Below are 22,201 nucleotides of genomic sequence, written 5' to 3'. Positions count from 1 at the left end.
TATTGGATTCAATCTATTTATCAACTTGTCTACTTTCAATTAACACAGCTTTGTAATTATTTTTTTGGAAGTGACTGATCGTGAGCCTCATTCAACTGAGCTCGCACTCCTCAGTCTTTAAAGGAACACTCCACATTTTTTGAAAATAGGCTCATTTTCAAACTCCCCAAGAGTTACACAGTTGACTTTTACCATCGCCGAATTTAGCTAAGCTAAAACTGCTACCAGAGATCATCTGAATGGATTTGAAAATGGTACAACATAGCTATTTAGCTCGAGTGGAGTTGGAAAATAAACCTATTTTCAAAAAAAGGTGGAGTGTTCCTTTTAATGAACGTGGCCAAAATTATCCAGAAATCATGCATTTTTCTTTTAAAAATCGGTTAGGCCTCCAATCGAAGAATAACAAAAAAACAAAACCTGTGTGGATTGAAAGAAAACAAGTTTGAATTGAATCCATGATTTGGTGATAATGTAGCATAATAAGACATTTTTAAGCAATTTTAGAAAAAACTCTCATTTTTAACCATGAACACTTAATTAGGTGAAGGCGAAGGATTTTTAGCATAGCACAATAGCTAAATGCTTGAGCTGTGCCGAGTGGATTCTGACTGTCAATGTTTTTTAACGCAACTTTTTATTTAAAATTACACCTATTATCATTGGTGTGAACGGGCCTTTAGAATGATTATCCATTTCCAGAATCCATTTCTGCATGTGTTGAATGATACAGGTTATAGTGCAGCTGTCAGATGTGCAATAGCTCTTGTTTTCTTCTGGCTTTGAACCCATAACGTATTGCATAATAAGAAAGAAGCATCATTGTTATGGAGCTTTAGAGCTTTAGAGCTGCTGTAGAGTTCTGGGTGTCTCTGTGAGAGGCGTCACTGTGTGCCAAGCGGGCACAGGTGGCCCTGGTGTTGCGTCTGCCCTGTGAGGGGGCACCCAGGGGGTTCAGTGGAAGGGCAGCTCTGAATTAGAACGGTGTGTAAACAATTCCAGTCCTCTGAGAAGAGTGGGACAATGAGACACGGAATGCCCCCTGCTAATCGTCACTGCAGGGTAACCGGATCCGTGTGCGCTCTGCCTCGCTCTCTTTCACCTTACTGCACAGTAGGGCCTTTGTGCTGTGTGCTGCCATTCTAAAGGTGCTATGAAAGGAGGATGAGGAAAGATAGTGGTGGACGGAGAGGCCAAAGGATGGGTGGAAAAGGTGATGAAAGGATCTGGAGAAGGACTTGAGAGAAAGGGATGCATGGATAGAAATTAGCTGAAATTAGCTAGAAATTATTTTGTCATAAACATCAGCTAAATAGCAATCTGAAATGTAAATAAAGTGCATAGGTAGGAGAGCAAAACATATTTATCTGAGCTGAGAAGGATAAGATTGTTTTTGGTATCAAAGGCTGTGTGACCTCTCTCCTCAAATCTTTATTTTCTTTGTAGGTTTATCATTGTGTTATTATTGTATGATTTGATTCTATAAATGGGTCAGTGACATCTATCATCAGTGACAGTTAATTTATCCCTTTGATGTTTTCATTAATTATCTTTATTTATAAAATAAATAAATAAATAATATAGTATACAGTACAGTGACATGAATACACATATGGAAAGCATTTCTTTAATTTTTGCAGAAGTTAATGTTTTTTTTTTGTTTTTTTTTTTAAGAAAAACCTTATTAAGCAGTCTGGTAATTATTATTATTACTATTATTATTTATATTATTATTATGTCTTTTATTTCTACATTATAAATAAACTGCTTCATTGCTAATATTTTTTTAAAATAGTTTTAAGTGGTGCAGCCAGCAAAGTCATGTTCAAAGTCAAAGTTGTCCAAGAATACAAAAAACAAACATCAAGCAGGAAATGATAAGTAATTAATATAATATATGAATTAAATGATATGTCCCCTGCAGACCTTCATGACTGTGTGTCAAGATCAATAAATCTCTTGAAATATAAGGTAATTGGAGCTTTATTTTTGGACAAGGCAATGTTAGTTCTGGATGTAAAATGTCATATGATGAAATATTATATTTATGAATGAATAATTTGTGATATTACAGCATTACATATTTTATCATCTTTAAAATATGTGTAATTTTCTAGATTTTTTTTCAGTATTAACATTATTGTTAACATGCATAAATTAAATTCTGTAAGTAAAATGTTACATTATTACGCACACCTTTTTCTATTTTAAATTTTTATAGTCATTCAATTTAAACTTTTCTTAAAAAATATGTTTTTTTAAACCATATTAAATTTATAAAACCATATTAAAATGATATTACTAATAACGTGCTAGTTGCTGGGTCATCACTTGATCGTGAACCAGCTGAGAACCACCAGATCAGATCACAGAGTCTGGAACTCGCTGTGTAAAATCGACTAGAGAGAAACATTCAGCTTCATTTTCACACAGTGCAGTCTCTTCAGCCCATGATTCACGGCTCTCAGCAGAGGTATGAGGATGACAGCTGCTCTCTCTGGCTCTGATGCACTGACTGAAGAGTCAACAAGGCTGCTATTGTCTCCGTGTGTGTGTGTAACACTCTCACACAGTGATAAAAGACAGAACAAGAGCCAGAGAGACACACGGAGAGCTGTCTTCAGTCCCTGACAGAGCTTATCAATCACTGAAAAGTGAGAGTTCCACAGACATGTTCTTCATGTTTTCTTATTGTGTATCTGGAATATTTTTTCTGTCAGTACACATTGCACACCAAAAACATTAAGCTTAAATACTGTACAGCATATCAAGCAGAAAATGTCATGATGTTCAACCAGTCGAATACAGAAAACTTGACATGGACGTTTTTTTTTTTTTTTTTATGTTGAGTACAAAAGAAGATAGTTTGAAGAATGTTGGTTGACGGTAGCCATTGACTTCCATAGTGTTTTTTCAATGCTATTCAAGTCAGTGGCGACCATCAGCTGTTTGATTACCGACTTGTTTCACAATATCTTCTTCTGTGTTCAACAGAAGAAAAACTCATACAGGTTCGGAGCAACATGAGGGTGAGTAAATGATGACAGAATTTTCATTTTGTGTTGGACAATCAGTTTAATTCAAGCTCCTTGCCTACCAAAACACTCCAGGCTCAGTGTCAGAATCTGCCCTCTTGGAAAAAAACATTCAGACAGTTTTCACAATGATAAAATGTAAACACGATTTGGTCAGCCAGTTTGAATCAATCCCAAGCTCGCAAAATGTGTGAGATGCCTTCTGCCTCACAGAGTCCAGATGATGGAGGAAATAGTGAAGAAGAGAGAAATGGCTTGAGAAAGAGAGACGCATAAAGCTGTCTGCGGGACTGTGTCTCAATCAGTGGCTCTGGAGAGTTCAAACATCTGTCTAGAAATGTGCTCTGTGTTTATGCATGAAAAACCAGAAAATTGCGGCTTGACTTGCCTGCGGGCGGCAATAGTGCAAATGAAGGTGACGTGAGTTCACGGTGTGAATGTCAAGCTAAGCTTTCTCTGCCGTGGAAACGTTTCGACGCTGTTTTGAAGTGCTGATATAACACGGATGCCTATCTTTTACTGTTACAGTTGAACACGATAAGGAGTTTTTACCCGTGAGGCGCCATCACAGAGAATTCCTCTTCGACCTGTCCAAGATTCCGGAGGGTGAAGCGGTGACTGCTGCGGAGTTCCGCATCTACAAGGACTTCATTCCGGAGCGCTTTGACAACGAGACCTTCCGCATCAGCATCTACCAGGTGCTGGAAGAACATTCGGACAGGTACATCTACACTGTAAACCGTGGAGATACCTTATCAGTTATATTTAGGGCTCTTAGGCAAGCAAACACACATCTGTCGGACAGTAGGTGGCACTATAATAAGGTTATTTGTATATTCTATTTTAACTCTAGAATCATTGAGGCTAGAATCTGTTGTTCTTTACTCTGAATCCTTGGGTCAATATCGTATAATAATGTTCTTGGCAGTTTTATTTCCACCTTTATCTTCGAGGCTATTCACCAGATCTTCAATAAAATTTGCACACAATAGCTAGGGACATTGCTGGCAAAAATATGCTACTTATGTTTTTACAAATTGACTTTTATCTCCTGAATGCAATGTCTAAACCTAAAGAAAATATTTGTGCACATAGACCAGAGGGATTCGAGGACGCATGTAAAGTTGCGCCAAAATGGCAAAACTGCAGCAACTAAAAATCCTTAGTAACACTGTAACCATCTGATCGGTGAAGTTAAATAATGTCATACATATTCTTGGCCGACAGTTTTTTTAGACTCATCCTATAGTAGTACATTAATCTGATGTGCATGAAATTTTGTGTATCATTTAGACATGCTCCTGACAAAACTGTATCAAAATAATTTTTATTCATGTAATATTTTAGCAGATAGAGGCTGATATGTTTTTGTCTGAGGCTCATGATAACTAATTCGCCAATATCTTGTAGAGCCCGACCGATATGGATTTTTGGGGGCCGATGCCGATGCCGATATTAACTTGAAAAGAGCCGATTTATAAGCCGATATTTTGATTTTGAAAATAAACTGGATATTAGACCCATTTCCTATAAGCTGCACTTACATAACATTCAATGGCAAAATATCTGCCTGTTCTATGTATGTGGGCTGTATAAACCATTTTCCAGAAGGGATTTATGTAAAAAAAAGCCTTAAATTACGGTCTCAATCACTAAACAATTGCACATCAAAAGTATATATTTTTTAACGATCAAAAAACAGTCTGATTTTAAACATTTAACACTTTTACTTTCTTCCAGTTGAAGCTGATTTTAACAGTCTGTGTGTGTACTGTAAATAAATTATAATACTAAAGTTAAAGTATTTGCAGAAGTAGTCCCACACTTTACTGCTACAGCATTAACCTTTTTCAGCCATCTGTAGGGCAGAAAGAGAGACATAGAAAGAATAAGCATGTGTATTAATAATATCACCATGTATCATTACTCATGTCATCATTAGAATTATAATAATAATAAACAGGGATCTCCTACATAGGCAAAAATGAGAAATATATATATATTTTTTTATTTGTCAAGCAATAGGTATTAACCTCCTTATATTTAACAATATTATTTCAACATTTTCCTGTTATGTCTGTAAAGCTGCTTTGAAACAATATGTAAGAAAAAAAAGAAAAGAAAAAAAGCGCTTGTTCAGCTCACATTTATTTACATGTCCCCTCTGATTTAATCATTTCTGACTCACCTACTGTAGTTACTGTAACTACACTATATTTGCTCTCACAGACACATTCACAACGGACCCGTATATCTTCTCCTCTTCTCTTTGTGCAGTCTGAATCAAAATGGTTAACGTTAGTGCCATGAACACACCGCTGTCAATTTTGAGAAGAACCACCTTCAAACAAGTTAATAGCAAGCATTTAAGGGGCCTGCTAAAAAGGAAGCTATATTAGCGTTAGAGTAACGTAACCAGCCTGAATTCACCAAATTGTTCCCTGGGCCTGAGGGTAGCCTCTTCTTCCTTGCTTCTCTCTTAATTCTCATCAGCAGGACTAGCGCTATCGCTCGCTTCTTACAACGGGACAGATACATGTTTGCTGCTGACCGAAAAGAGGAACAACAGACTATGAAAGAGCTCCCGCTAAAAGTTTTTAAAACTCCGCCTACGCCATAGCGCAGAGCAGGGCAAATCGCGTTGTATCTGAAGGGCAACGCTAAACCCAGCGGCCAAGCGCTGTGCATACCGCGTCCTGTGTGAAAGGCCCATTACGCGGTCATTATGTGGGAAACACACCGCAATAGAATAAGCACTAAACGCTAACTTTATAGTTCGACCTCTTATTAACGTTCGCGCTCTTCCACTGATAAACATGGTATTAGCTTTGTGGCTAATCTAATATAGCAATGCATTAGCTGCTGTAAGTGATGTTACAGAATATTTAGAAGTGATAATGATAGGACCGTTAACTAGAACTACCACATCGTTTTTATATACAGTGTATGAACTAAATCTACAATCATTTCACATGACGAACGACAGACTCACCTGGGTGGCTTGGCTGATCGCTTTCTTCTTTGTGGATTTCTGGCGCTGTTGCAACTCTGGAGCTGCAGACCGCCCTCTGGTGGGCAAACTATGCAACACTCATAACATGAGTGAAGAATATGAGACTGTTTCTCATGTTTCATCGGCCGTTATAAACGCAGATGCCGATTTAAATGCAATTAGCTCATATCGGCCGATATTATCGGCCGGCCGATATATCGGTCGGGCTCTAATATCTTGTGATCATATCATCCAAACTTCATGAAACTTAATACTTACTGATAAATAAATATTATTTCCAGCTCCTCCCACCCGTCTCCACCCATCTGCCAGAGCTCCACCCCTAAACCTACCAGTCTCCGCCCCCTAGGTGTGGATCTAATCACACCCCCTTGAGCTTGTGTTCTGCAGTGAGGGGCTACTCAAATTCTGCAGATTTTCCCTCCAAATCAGCATCGGAAATATAGGAAAATGTCTGCAGATCCCTTTGATATACTTAAAAACATTTTTATGGTGGCTGTTTCTTGCCTGTGACTTCCAAGGAAAACCCTTTCCTCTTGAGGGCTGTAAAGCTCTCGACTCCTCTGGTCTGTAAACTCTGGACACATTTGATTTGTGTCTCCTTCTACTTCATTTCGCCGCACACACAGTGTTCACTCACTCTAACCATCCCAACCCAAACTTTACTGTCGCACCACGCCATGTTTCCTATTCCGACTCAGCGGCGCTCCTCTCAAAGAATCAGTTGTGTGCCACAGGGCTTCCCTTCACCTCACCTTCGGGACCTTCTAAAACATCGGTGTGACCCACGCTGTGAATTGGGTTCAAGAGCGTCTAGCTCCTCCTTCCTGCCGCTCGACCCCTGCTGAAGGCCTCAGTTGCCTCGCCAGATCTGTGGGGAACAACACTCCCCATTGTGCTCCCATCAGGGAGAGAAAAGAGACAGAAATGGAGGGATAAATGAGACTGGATTAGGCTGAGGCGGCAGATGTTGAGCAGAACAGGTGTTTGGATCACACACACTGAGCACCTGAACTGCTCTGAGTCTCTGAAACGTCTGAAGTGTGTTCATGAGCTTCCAGTCCCTCCGCTTCCTCTCCCTGCAGCGATTCCCTTGTCTTTTGTTGTATGCTGACTTTCAGTCTCGTTCTTTCGCTGTCGTCTCCTCTTGCTCTGAATTCCTCTGTTTGATTTAGTGCAGGGCAGCCACAGTCTGAGATCAACAGCCGTTTATAAAGCCATTACTGTCGATTAAGGAAATGAAGTGCTCCCCGGGGCTTACCATCTGGAGCGTGTGCTCTGTTTCTCGCTCTCCCATTTCTCCACTCAATTCCTCCTTTCCCTCTGTTTCACGTTATCTGCCACCTTCTCCATCTTTTCCTGTAAGGGTCATTCCAATCAATACTGTGAAAATAATGAAGTTTTTAATTATCAGTGGTTTACTATACAAAATTGAGAGTTCCTGAAAATGTGTTAAAGCAGTATGGTGAAGTTTAAAGCGTTGCATAATTTTTGCAGTTTCTCAGCATAATATATGTTTTTCGATCTGGATAAAGTTGCTTTGATGCTTCCATTCGTAAGACTTGATGTTACTGTATGGAAGTCACCAGATGTTTTTTACTGTTATTATGTGAGTAGAAGAGGAACTTGACAGATTTAAAAGGTTATAATATAATATAATATAATATAATATAATATAATATAATATAATATAATATAATATAATATAATATGTGAATTAAATATGATAATATTATTGTCTAAAAATATATTCATTGAATACTAAATATTAGTTTTTATTTACATTTAATTTTTTTTAAATTAAAATGTGAAATAGTCGTAAATTGTGTACATTGTTGTATAATAGTTACAATTAAAAAAGTACAAAAAATAAAGTTGAATCATATAATAAACAAAATAAAAGATAAAGGTTTATAAGATAACAACTTTTACAACTTTTGTATATATATATATATATTATATTGTTAGTAATTATATAAATTAAATTAAATATTATAATATGATCAGCCACTAAAAGCTAAAAAATAATATTCAGAGAATTTTTTTTTTTCCATATAAATATTTATTTCTAATTCAAATATGAAAGTTAGTTCAATAAAATATTAAACATTTTAGTAAGGTGAATTTTGAAACATTTTATTTTTTGCAGATCAACAGGTATGAGGTATGTTTTCAGACTTGGATACATTTGAACTTATTAAAAAAATAAATGTTGTTACTGAATGGAAGTTCCTGGATTTTATTCACATCTACTGTGAGAATAGAAAAAGAGCTTGACTGTATTCTTTGTTCATACAGACAGTATTCAAGCTGCTCATGTAAATCAAATCAAATCAAAAGTCACACCTTTATATCATTATTTGTATCAGCAAGCCTTTTGATTTTCTTTTGCTTCACTTCACTTGCCTTCCACCTCTCTCCTCTTGTATGTCTTTGATTGGATACGGATGTCATTCTAGATATCTGTCACTGACTCTGCAACAGATCATCCCAGAGGCATTTCTTAAAGTGTTTGCTTGACAAATACAAAGTGTGGAGTTCAAGGCCTTGGGGACAGAGCTGGATCCAGTTCAGCGGACACAAGAAAGATAGCATCATCTGAATGCCTCTGATTTTTGATCTTTTTGACTCCAAGGCCTAACAATATTCAAAGCTCAATATACCGTTATATTTGATTTGTTTTTGAATTAGTTATTTGTATTATTATATTTTTGGTTTAATTTTAATTAATTATGTTTAAAATGTGAAATAGTCGTAAATTGTGTACATTGTTGTATAATAGTTACAATTAAAAAAGTACAAAAAAATAAAGTTGAATCATATAATAAACAAAATAAAAGATAAAGGTTTATAAGATAACAACTTTTACAACTTTTGTATATATATATATATTATATTGTTAGTAATTATATAAATTAAATTAAATATTATAATATGATCAGCCACTAAAAGCTAAAAAATAATATTCAGAGAATTTTTTTTTTTCCATATAAATATTTATTTCTAATTCAAATATGAAAGTTAGTTCAATAAAATATTAAACATTTTAGTAAGGTGAATTTTGAAACATTTTATTTTTTGCAGATCAACAGGTATGAGGTATGTTTTCAGACTTGGATACATTTGAACTTATTAAAAAAATAAATGTTGTTACTGAATGGAAGTTCCTGGATTTTATTCACATCTACTGTGAGAATAGAAAAAGAGCTTGACTGTATTCTTTGTTCATACAGACAGTATTCAAGCTGCTCATGTAAATCAAATCAAATCAAAAGTCACACCTTTATATCATTATTTGTATCAGCAAGCCTTTTGATTTTCTTTTGCTTCACTTCACTTGCCTTCCACCTCTCTCCTCTTGTATGTCTTTGATTGGATACGGATGTCATTCTAGATATCTGTCACTGACTCTGCAACAGATCATCCCAGAGGCATTTCTTAAAGTGTTTGCTTGACAAATACAAAGTGTGGAGTTCAAGGCCTTGGGGACAGAGCTGGATCCAGTTCAGCGGACACAAGAAAGATAGCATCATCTGAATGCCTCTGATTTTTGATCTTTTTGACTCCAAGGCCTAACAATATTCAAAGCTCAATATACCGTTATATTTGATTTGTTTTTGAATTAGTTATTTGTATTATTATATTTTTGGTTTAATTTTAATTAATTATGTTTGTAATTACGTTTTGTTTTATATCAGTATAGTTTTCATGAAGTTTTAGCTTGTGATTTTAGTTTATTTAGTTTAGTTATTTTATTACGTCAACTTAAACTAAGCTAAAATGAGAAATGTTGCCTTGAGAAATGTTGAACAGAAATTAAGTTATATTTTGTTTTTTGTTTGTCAGTTACTGTTTATATTATTTTCAAAAAATAAATTGTATTTGTTTAGTTTAGTTAGTTTTAGTTAACAAGAGTAATAACTGCTGAACAACTGAAATCCCAGATCTTCATTTAAAAGAAATGACATACAATATAAAATATGCTACTTTTCTCTTGTACAAATGCCCCTTCGCTCACATGCTCTGTCTCCATCAGGGACTCAGATCTGTTCCTGCTGGACTCGCGGGTGATCTGGGCAGCAGAAGAGGGCTGGCTGGTGTTCGACATCACAGCCACCAGTAACCAATGGGTGCTGAACCCGGGCAGGAACCTGGGCCTGCAGCTGGCTCTGGAAAGTTTGGATGGTAAGTGAATTTGCACATGCCACAGGTCACAGGGGTCAAAATATGAAACAAGTACATCATGTTGCATCACAGTCAGAGACTGCTTAGACGGCAGTGATTTTCTTAGCCCATGCTGCAGAGCACTCGGCTTGTTTTGCCTTTGCTTTTGTGTGCCAAAAACAATTCAATGCAGAAAAAAGTTCAATGCAGTTCAGTAAATGTTTACAGTGTCTTTGAAGGGCAATTTATTACAATGCATTTACAGGCCATTCAAACAAAACCTCTTCAGTGGGGTCCAAATTCTGAGACCACTGGAGAAATGCTTCTATAATGTTTTTTTGTTGTTTGGTTTTTTTTGCAATTTAAAGGGATAGTTCACTCAAAAATGAAAAATGCCCCATGATTTACTCACCCTCAAACCATCCTAGGTGTACTGTATATGACTTTCTTTTTTTAGATGAATACAGTCGGAGTTATATAAAAAACAAATCCTGGCACTTTCAAGCTTTATAATGAGAATGAATGGGTGTTGAAATTTTGAAGTCCAATAAAGTGCATCCATCCATCATAAAAAGTGCTCCACATGGCTCCGGGGGGTTAATACATAAATGAGGTTGAACAGGGGGTTAAATGTAAAAAGACAGGCTTCAAGTATCATTCAGAATTCGGAATGTTTCCCTACATAATTTCTAAAAGGCTTGATATTGCATGATATTTGCAATTTAATTCAAATATGTATTATAGTTTAAACATGTTAAATCCAGGTGAATTTTAGAGCGCTTGTTTGAGTCACTCAAGTAGGATTAAAATACGTCATTATATGTAATTGAATTTGATAACAAAGTATACCAATAATAATAATTGGCACGGTTTGATGGGTCTTCAATAGACATGATCAATCTGATCAGATTAAAAATGATGCATGATCTGAAAGGTTGATTATTAATTATACTGAATTTCAGTGTAGTCTCAACCCTTTAGAACCCACTGTATATATAATCTGAAAGAGGAAGAACCAGTCAACTGTGCACAAATGAACCTAGAAAGGTGCTAATGATCTGACTCTTCATCAACTAACCTTGAGATTCAAGACCACTAATACAAATGAAGAATGCACAGGACTGATCTGTCATAATCTAGATGTGTTGATCATTAATGCTTAGTCTGGCGTTTCAGCAGAAATCAATATTAAGTGTGTTGTTTAGTCTGAGGTCAATGTTTGGTATGGATGTCCTTAATAAGTTACAACTAATGCAGAATTGATCCTATGTTTTTCACTCACATACTTCATTGCCAGCCGCAGTGGGAGTGTGTGTTGTACTGAATCTGCGTGAGTAGGATGGTGTGTGTGTGTGTACAGGATGTTACAGGTTTTAAGTGTTAGCATGAAAACAGGTGCAGTGTATTATGGGGCTCATGTAGATCAGCGTACTTGTCGAGACATGCTTGCGGACGCCTACCCTGTCGCTGTAGGCTACCGGCAACCCGGCTTTACCTCGGCGTGGAGACAGAGAGAGCATTCCTTCCTCTTAGCAGGAAACACACACACACACACACATTAAAGCCGGTGTGTAGGTAAAAGGAGTCCAGAATGGCACAGAGACAGAAGCAGATGAAAATACAGGAATTTTCTGAGTAAACGGAACTAAAAGCGCTCTTGAGAGCGAGAGAGATTAGACAAAATAAACATCAGAAATTGCATATTCTTGGAGAACACACACTATCTTACACAACTCTCTTGTTTTATAAGACTGTGACCATCTAAGACACAAACTGATTATAATATAGTGCATATTACATGATTTATTAGGCCACGGGGCTCTGACAAAATGAAAGATGGCTAAACTGTCCCATTGAGTGATGTGTGGAAGTCTCTTAAGAACCGCTTCACACATGGAAAACGTTTGCCTCCTGCTACACAGTTGAAAAACATCTTTCAAGGGCCCTGTATAACTTCTTTTCTGGGATTTGTACCTGTCAGCATTTCCAAGATGTTACAATTTTAGAGATGCTATTGTGTCCTCTCAGATCTCGGATGAATGGTGCATTGTGTCTCTGTATGTGCCGAAATCTCTCTGTCTCCCCCTGCAGGTCAGAGCGCGAACCCCTGGGTGGCGGGGCTGGTGGGCCGAAGCGGACCCCAGAGCAAACAACCCTTCATGGTGGCCTTCTTCAAAGCCACAGAGGTCCACATCCGCAGCATCCGCTCCCCACATGGTGGCAACAAGCAGCGCAATCCCAACCGCTCCAAAACCGCCAAGGGCCAGGAGGCACTGCGTGTAGCCAATATCGCAGGTGTGTGTGTGTTTTCAATATATTGAGTAAAAAAGTGTGAAGGCAGGTGAAGAAAAACAAATTCAAGGATAGGAGTAACAACCAGAAAGAAAGGTACTGAAAACAATACCATGCTAAATATTTTTCCATTGTGATTTTTGCTTAGAAACTAAGACCTTGTACTTCAAATCTTAAAATCGTATGTAAATGAAATAAAAGGTCACTTAAGTGTACTTAGTAACATTATTAACTGTAACCGTGTTATTTTATACTACACTGAAACACAACACATACAAGCTTCAATAGAAATGACATTCAAGTATATTTAAGTTGATCATAAATGCTTGTCAGTATTCAGCACTTGAACCATATGTAATTAATGTTTTTAAGTCCTACTTAAGTGGTTCAATAAAAGCATTTCAAAGTTCAACTAATTACATTTACACTTTCTTTTTCACAATAGACTATTTTATCAAAAAGCTAAGGATGATCCAGGTTACAAAAACGTAAAATCTGTCAGCGTTTACTTGCCCTCATTTTTTCAAAAAAATATTGACAAATTTTCCATGGAACTAAAACACAGAATCTGACATTTTTAATAATCTTCGCAGCTCAAGCTCCAAAAAACAAAAATAACAGCATGCTGGTTTGGTCCAACATGATATGACTTTTCATTTTAAGCCGAGCTGTCCCTTTAAGGCAAAGGAGAGGCAGAGCTGAATTGTGTGTGTGTTCATGTGTTTCCTATTACTGTGTAATTCTCTGCAGGTTATTTTGCACAGTAATAGCATTACAGTGCTAAATGGCTATTAAATGAATCTGGGTCAATATTCTGCCTGGGTATGAGGGTTATAAGTATTTCACATGACTTCAGTGACCTATACCTCATATTTCTCCATGTCTCTCACAGTTTAACATTAGCTTCGAAACCCCTTCACACATTTGAACTCCATATTTGAAATACTTTCAGCTGTTCGACTAACAGGCCTTATCATGGAAACATTTACATTTATATGATAAAATGGTCATTATTAAAATAAAAATTCTGTAAAAGGTTTCTTTACTCTTCAGTAATTCCTCTCTCTCTCTCTCTCTCTCTGTTTTCAGAGAACAGCAGTGCTGATCAGAAGCAGGCCTGTAAGAAACATGAGTTGTACGTTAGTTTTCGAGACCTTGGATGGCAGGTGTGTTATTCCTCACCCCTTCATTTCTCTCTTCAGACCTTCTTTTTTGTAATTGTCATTTGTAATTATCAGAAAATCATCCAAAGGGCAAATATAAATATAGACTACCATTGAAAAATTTGGGGTCTGTAAGATTTTTTCATGTTTTTGAAAGAAGTGTTTCATGCTTAAAACATTTATTTTACATTTTTTTTAAATAATAATAATAATAATAAATAAATAAAAAATACAGTAAAAACATGAAATATTGTGAAATATTATTACAATTTAAAATAAAAGTTTTCATAATGTAAGATATTTAAAATTGTAATTTTTTACGGTTTTAACATGATCTTTTTGTTTCTTCTCTCAGCTCTGTTCTTTTTCCTTCTCACTCGACGATCCACTTTATCTCTCCCAGTGTTTATGGCTCAAAGCTTTTTATGAGTCTGCGTAGCTCAAGTCAGTGTGTCCATTAGGCTGCGTTTCCTCAAGAGCACGAGCAGCAGCAGTCAAGCCTGGTTTCTGTTTACACACAGATAGTCTTGCCACCTGTAGTATATCTGTCTCTCCTGCTGGATCATGGCACATAAACACTCACTCAGAGCAGCTGGCGAGGACTCGGAGACCCTGGTCCAGCATGTGGGTTTATATCCCCCCCCAAATTCACTTATGAATCATACCATTTTACACATACTTTAACACGAGTGCAGAATAGGATTAGGCATTATTAGGATATTCTTGTTAACAACTGGAGAGGTCTGACGTACAGAATGCATTATGAAAATGAAGACCATCTGTTTGGGAAAGATCTAGCGCAGGCTTTATGACTAAAGTTGGATGTCGTGTTAACAGATTTGTGCTCTGTCCGTCTTTCAGGATTGGATTATAGCTCCTGAAGGATACGCTGCATATTACTGTATGGGAGAATGTGCCTTTCCTCTCAATTCCTATATGAACGCCACAAACCATGCCATCGTACAGACTTTGGTAAGACCTTCACCATCTACACATCTAACCTGGCTCCAAAATGTACTTTTTACCACAGCTGCCAATTATAAATACCATATTTCTAAAGCTGTATGTTGCTTTCTTTTAATCAAAAATACACTACAATTCAATTTTTTGGGTTCTATAGTTTACTTAATGTTTTTAATAAAAAAATATATATATTTTGGCAAATAAATTAACACTTTTATTTAGCAAGGTGCATTATTAATTAATCAAAAGTGACAATAAAGGCATTCATAATGAATTATATTACTAATTATATTAGTCTTGTTTAACTAACCACTTGGTTCGGCTTATCCCTGGATGATAAGCAACGTTAGAGTAGTGACCCCACTGAATAACTTCGGACCGCAACTCTTCCCGCACAAATAAACGATTCGGTGGTCAACCGGGCGGAGGTGTTACCCCTTCTAAGGCCGTCTTGACCTTCGATTCGACCTCCCATATGAGTGCTGAGACGACTATTTTCACAGGAAAAATACACTTGGGAGTCACCGGATGGGCGGAGGGATCAAAAAGACGTGACAAAGAATCGGGTTTGGCATTTTTGGAACCCGGGCGGTACGACAAAGTAAAATCAAAATGACCGAAAAAAAAAGTGCCCACAGAGCCTGCCTGGAATTGAATCTTTTTGCAGTTCTAATATACTCTAAATTCTTATGATCGGTCCAAACAATGAAAGGTACCCCTGTTCCTTCCAACCAGTGATGCCACTCCTCTAAAGCTAATTTGACGGACAGCAATTCTCTGTTACCAATGTCATAATTGCGTTCGCAGGAGATAACCGATGAGAGAAAAACACGCAGGGATGCATCTTATTGTTCGAGGCAGCACGTTGGGAAAGAACTGCTCCTACCCCCACCTCTGATGCGTCGACCTCCATCACAAACTACCGTGTGGGATCAGGGGCTACAAGGATGGGAACGGCATCACCAAATATTCAAAGTGCCCTCTAGGGGTGTTAAAGGCGGTTTTCCATTCATCCCCCTTCCTGATGCAGACCAAATGATAAGCGTTACGTAAATCCAATTTTGTGAATATGGATGCTCCCTGTAACCTCTCGAAAGCTGAAGACATCAACGGTAACGGATAGGTGTTCTTTATTGTGATGTTGTTCAGCTCTCGGTAGTCAATACAAGGTCTCAGAGAACCATCCTTTTTACCCACAAAAAAGAATCCCGCCGCTGCTGGAGAAGAGGAAGGGCGGATAAACCTCGATGTCAAGGAATCAGAAATGTATTTCTCCATGACCTCCCTCTCCGGAATAGAAAGAGAGTAAAGTTTGCCTTTAGGCGGAGACTTACCTGGCACTTAATCTATCACACAGTCAAAGGGATGATGCGGAGGAAGAGAAGCAGCACGGGACTTACTGAACACCTCCTTCAAGTCCAAGTACTCTGTGGGCACGTTTGATAACACCATGGTCTCTCTCTGAAAGACAGAAACAGGCAAAACAGGACAAGCAGAAACCAGACAAGACTCATGACAACTTTCACTCCACAAGGTGACAGTGTTGGAACCCCAATCCACTCGTGGATTATGTTTGATTAACCAGGGGTTATCTAAAACAATGGGAGCTACAGGGGAGTCCATGAGGTAAAAGGATACGGTTTCACTGTGGATGCCTGAGGTGAGCAGAGTGATGGGTTCAGTGTAGTGGGTGACGTGTGGCAGTTCCTGGCAATTGAGTGCGGTGACATGAATGGGATGAGACACAGGAAGGACTGGAAGGTTCAGGTGATGTGCAATGAGAGAGTCAATGAAATTACCTTTGGCCCCAGAGTCCAGAAGGGCGTGACAGTGGTGAGTGTTATTCCCCCACCGCAGTTTCAACGGAAGGAGAGTCGATGATGTGGTTGAGGACTTCCCGGAGGAGATCCCACCCGATAGTAGCCTCAAACTTACTACCAGGCTGGCTCTTTTTTCCGGGCAGGAATCGATGGAATGCTCTGCAATATAAGCATAGTCCTTGGGACCTCCGCCGCTCTCTCACCCTCCGGGAAAGCCGAGCTCTACCCAGTTGCATGGGTTCGTGATCGTCGACGGGACCGACCATGTTCTCTCGATTCGAGCGGCCCCTTTCCAGAGAGGCATTATGGCGTGTAGGACTGACTTGTCTACCCAGGCGCTTAATCCGAGCGTCCACCCGGAGTGCCAGGTCGATTAGGCCATTGAGCATTGGGGGCAGCTTGAGGAGGTAGATTTCATTCTGAACACGGTTGGCCAGCCCATGCAGGAATCGATCCCACTGCGCTGCCTCGTTCCACTGGCACACGGCCGCCAGGGTGCGGAACTGAATGGAATAGTCTGCCACTGGTGATGTTCCTTGTTTCAGGTCCGAGAGCTGGTGAGTGGCCTCCCTGCCAGCCGCAGCTCGATCAAAGACCCGTTTCATCTCATCGGAGAGGGAATGGAACGAGGCACAACACGGATGTTGATTCTCCCACACCGCCGTCCCCCATAAGGCGGCCCCTACCAGAGAGTAGGATAAGAGCAAACACAAACTTGGACTCCTCTGTCGCGAAGGGGGCTGCAATGCGAAATGCATGGAACATTTGTTAAGGAAAGTCTTGCAAAAGTTTGGCTCACTGGAGTAACTCTCTGGCGCCGGAAGTCATGGCTCTGGCCGGAAGTGGTCCTGGGAGGCCTCCCGGGGGACGGGTGACGCAGGTGTGCTGGGTGAGCTTGGACACCTGTGTCACCAGCGCTTGGATCGTGTGTCCGATTATCACGATGCTCTCCTGCTGCTGATCCATGCGGTTGATGCTGTGGTGAATGAATTCTGACAGTGAAGTGGTAATCGCTGCTTCCATGGTGGTGAGAGTGTTCTGTAAAGACTGTGTAAGGAGTGGCAGGAAGCAAGTGCGAGGTTAATGATATTTAATGAGAAAATACAAAACTGAGACACAAATAACACTGGGAGGAATGCACTTTCCAAGATGGTGGTGAGGAATGTAGAATCCGGAAGGTGGAGGTGAGTTGGCAGCAGGAGAGGGTGACACAGGAACTGCGGGGAAGCGAGCTGAAGGTAAGTGGTGTTGCTTGATGGTGGTTGCGTAGAGTGGACGGGGTTCCGGGGAAGACATGGACATCCAACGCAGAAACACACAAGAAAGCAAGGCACGGGTAACAAACATGAAACAACGCTCTCACGAACACAAGACGCTAGACAAGCCATATATATATATATATATATATATATATATATATGGATGAGTAATGAGTTACATCTGTTGCTGATGACAATTAATGGAGACGCCCACAAACTAATCAGTGCTGACGCGTAACACACAGACTTCACCCACAAAGTGCAAAACCCAGAGATCACGGTTTACCAACCTTGACAGTGGATTTGGGGTTGTAAATGTGGTCTTGGTGAGCATTAGAAAAATCTTTTAGAAACACTAACTGTATGCTATATAATTGTAATAAATATACTTTGATGAAGTGGGCCTGACTGAAACACAAGTTTTTGATTTTAATCACTCTACCGTGAGTAAAGTACTTTTGTTTTGACTTTCAATTTTGACCTTGGTATTTTTTTTTTCTCAGGTTCACTTCATCAACCCCGACATGGTTCCAAAACCATGCTGCGCCCCTACACAACTCCACGCCATCTCCGTCCTGTATTTCGATGACAGCTCCAATGTCATCCTGAAGAAATACCGCAACATGGTGGTCAGAGCGTGTGGCTGCCACTAGAGTCCTATCACACACACACACACACACACACTGACTGCTCCACATTTACTTAATAAACGGACAAGTTTCCAGCAAAACCATATGAAGATCTCAGGCCAGTTCCAGGATTTTGTTTACCATGGACAATGTGCAAAATTATATATATGTACAACAATTAACATTTTAAGTATTGCAAAAAAAGTGAAAGGAAATTTCCTCAAATAACTTCTCTCTTACACAAACACCAACATATGTATGCACACATATACATGCTCACATGTACACACTTCTATATGATATTTGTGCTTTCTACTGTGTAAATAGTTTTTCAATGAAACAAAAGTGTATTTATTTTCCTGGTCTTCCAACATGGAGTCTAAAACATCCTTGTCTTTTGGTCTGTTTTTTAATTTTTTAATTTTATTAATTTATTTTTATGTCTTCCACACTGTTAAAATACATTTTCAAAAACAATTCAGGAATTTTTAAAAATGTAACCATTCCATGTTAGAAAATTCCAAAATGTGGGATAACCTGCTGCCAAATGAACATTCTCTTATCATTTACTCACCCTCATGTTGTTCCACACCAGTATCATTTTCTTTCTTTTGCTGAACACAAAATATGAATTTCTGAAGAATGTTGGTAACTTAACAGTTGCTAGTAACCATTGACCTCCATAATATATATATATATATATATATATATATATATATATATATATATATATATATATATATATATATATATATAAATATTTTCCCCATACTTTGGAAGTCAATGGAGACCAGCAACTCTTTGGTTACCAACATTCTTCTAAATATCATCTTTCGTGCTCAACTGAAGAAATAACCTCATACAGGTTTGAAACAACTTCAGGCTGAGTAAATGGTGACAATTTTAATTTATGGGTGAACAGTCCCTTTAAGAAATGAATAGAAATACTTCTTCATAATAAGAGGATGAGACTGACTGGTTCCTTTCAGACCGGGTCCCTCCTATTTCATTCACTTGCCTTAAGTTAAAGTCCGAGTACATTTCCTTCTTCTTATTTCCACAGAGGGGCATTTATTAGGAGCATGTGAGGTGAGGATATCATTCCAGACTCTGATAGTGTTTTACTGCAGGCTTAGCCCAATAAATAAGTTTTAATAAACACAGGTTGTTCTCTCTGTACAGCAAAGCCCTTCGTAGCCTAGCGGTGACCTGATAGATGTGTGTGTATTAGCAAGGACACACACACACAGAGCATCTCTCAGAAATAATTGCCATCTATCCATATATAATTTGCAACTAACTCTTACAGAATCAAAACAGAATCCTCTAATAATACAAGCTCTTCTCACCGGCTTCTTTCTCTCTCTCTCCCTCTCTCTTCCAACATCCTGTTTATAGCGGAGGCTGTTTCAGATTAGCGTTAGCTCCGTGCCACCCGCAGACATCCAAACGCAGACCATGTGTGTGCGCTCGAGGTCACGGGCCGCACTCCCACTTTCTCTTTCTGAGGCGGGGGGCACAGGCTGCCCAAGAGGTCTCTTCTTCCTCCTCTCATCTCCCTCGCTCTGCCCTCCGCTGAACCTCTGCTCTCGGTAATGCAAGGTCAGAGGTTAATGGGGAGGTAATGTGGGACTAAGAGGGAAAATCTCCTCGTTGTCCCCCCACCCCTCGCCAACTCCCAGAAACCATTAACATCGAAGTCTCACAAATACTGTCATCTATCAGCACGGCTAACGTGGACTTCCTCTCGGTGTCATGTTGTTTTATGACCTCCTCTTCTGCAGACCCACAGGTCTCCTGCTCACTCTCAGAACTGATGAGAATGAGAAATGGTGGGTATTTATTTCCACCTCAAGTGCTGATCTTTGACCTCTGTCGGTCCAGGGAAAGACACACACACACACACACACACACTTACCAAGCATGTGGTCATATGTGGCTCTGAAACTCATTTTTTAATGTATTGATTATTCACCTCTCGTCAGTTTTACAAAAATGTAGAAAACTTTGTGCCAGGTGAAGTGTGTGCTTTTTTTGTGTTTGTTGTTTTTTGTTGTTGTTGTGATTGTTAGATTATTACTAGGTGGTTGTTAGAGTAATCTGGGTGAGTTACGGGTGGTTACTTACTGGCCCAAGTTAAAAGATCTTTATTATCCATGTTAAAATTATGTTTATTAGCCAGTATACACTAATTACAGTACTTAAACAAAGGAGAAATAATATAAATATACATAGTTAACAAACTTGTACTTGTTTAATTCAAAGTAAAAAAAAAAAAAAAAAACCTGAATTTTAAACGAATGAATATATATAATATATATTTCTTGTTGCCAGACCCAGTACTGTTATATACTGATATACTATTGTTCAGATGTTTGGAGGTGGTATAATTGTATAATGTTTCTGAAATAAGTTTCTTCTGCTCACCATGGCTGCCTTTATTTGATCAAAAACACAGTAAAAAAACAGTCATTGAGAAACATTATGACAATTTAAATGAACTTTTTTTTTCTATTTGAATATATATATATATATATATATATATATATATATATATATATATATATATATATATATATATATATATATATATATATATATATATAATGTAATTTATTCCTATGATGACAAAGCACCATTACTCCAGTCACATGATCCAACTATATTTAATTTAATTTAATTTAATATTGAATTTTTTATTTTTGAATTTGTAAATAGAGTTTTCAAACGAACACATTTATTTGAAAAAATTTTTTTTATTAGTATCATAAACACGTTTGACAAATTTAATGGATCTTTGCTGAATAAAATTGCGAAGGTTTGATAGAACTGGCTGGAAGACCTGCCAAGAGGGCATTGCAATAGTCCAGCCTGGACAGAACAAGAGCTTCAACAAGGAGTTGTGCAGCATGTTCCCAAAGAAAGGGTCTATACATATAAATAAACTTTTCCTATATAAAACAAAAAAAAAAAAAAAAATTCTCATCCATGCTTTTTCATTCTTCATGGGGTGTTTATGAAGATGTTAAATACCGAGCATTCTAACATGCCGTTATTTTGAGACTGATCTGTGCATATTCAGATGCTGGTTTTATTCCTGTAACCCATTCAAATGAGTTTCCAACTTGCAATTTCAGTAATTGCAACATGACACACAGAATTAGTTCACCTTTACCAGAGAGAATTCTAAACTCAAGAAACATTTGCAATCACAATCACACTATGCAATAAACATCTCCGTAGCTGGTGGAAACCCTGTGTTTTATGTGTGATGTAATCTAACATCTAACTGAAGAAACCAGACAAATCTTTTCACAAGCCCATGTTACCAACATTTTGTGTGTGGAGAGGATATGCTGTCCTCTACTGGTCAACACGTGTCACTACACAAACTCCTCAGTACCAATGGAGCATAGTTTAAACACCACAGAATACCTGAGTATTGTTGCTGATCATCTCCATCCCTTTATGAACACAGTGTACACATCTTCTGATGGCCACTTCTAGCAGGATAATGTCACAAAGCTCAAATCATCTCAGACTGGTTTCTTGAACATGACAATGAGTTCACTTTACTCAGATGGCCTCCACAGTCACCAGATCTCAATAGAGCAGCTTTGGGATGTGGAGGAACGGGAGATTCACATCATGGATGTGCAGCCCACAAATCTGCAGCAACTGGGTGATGTTAAGATATCAATATGAAACAATATCTCTGAGAAATGTTTCCAACACCTTGAGTCTATGGCATGAAGAATTAATGCAGTTATGAAGGCAAAATGAGGTCAAACCCGGTACTAGCAAGGTGTACCTCATAAAGTTGTCAGTGAGTGTGTAATAAATATATATATATTCTATTGGTA

The 22,201-nt window shown here is 38.3% G+C and overlaps 1 protein-coding gene across 1 annotated transcript in view; it reads left to right on the top strand.

The window, feature by feature from the left end:
• LOC113070272 (bone morphogenetic protein 7-like) overlaps positions 1-18,725 on the top strand; it is a 47,485-nt gene extending 28,760 nt beyond the window's left edge. Inside the window, exons 2-7 of the mRNA XM_026243506.1 lie at positions 3,564-3,756; positions 10,085-10,233; positions 12,304-12,507; positions 13,594-13,670; positions 14,529-14,639; positions 18,213-18,725. Of these exons, the coding sequence (XP_026099291.1) occupies positions 3,564-3,756; positions 10,085-10,233; positions 12,304-12,507; positions 13,594-13,670; positions 14,529-14,639; positions 18,213-18,362 (884 nt within the window). The 3' untranslated portion in view covers positions 18,363-18,725. The remainder of the gene's footprint in view (positions 1-3,563; positions 3,757-10,084; positions 10,234-12,303; positions 12,508-13,593; positions 13,671-14,528; positions 14,640-18,212) is intronic.
• The last annotated feature ends 3,476 nt before the right edge of the window (positions 18,726-22,201 follow it).

This window comes from Carassius auratus, unplaced genomic scaffold (genome assembly GCF_003368295.1).
Source record: "Carassius auratus strain Wakin unplaced genomic scaffold, ASM336829v1 scaf_tig00003633, whole genome shotgun sequence".
Classification (NCBI taxonomy): domain Eukaryota; kingdom Metazoa; phylum Chordata; class Actinopteri; order Cypriniformes; family Cyprinidae; genus Carassius; species Carassius auratus.
Note: the sequence above shows the minus strand (reverse complement) of the source record. Positions and strands in the feature narration are given on the sequence as shown.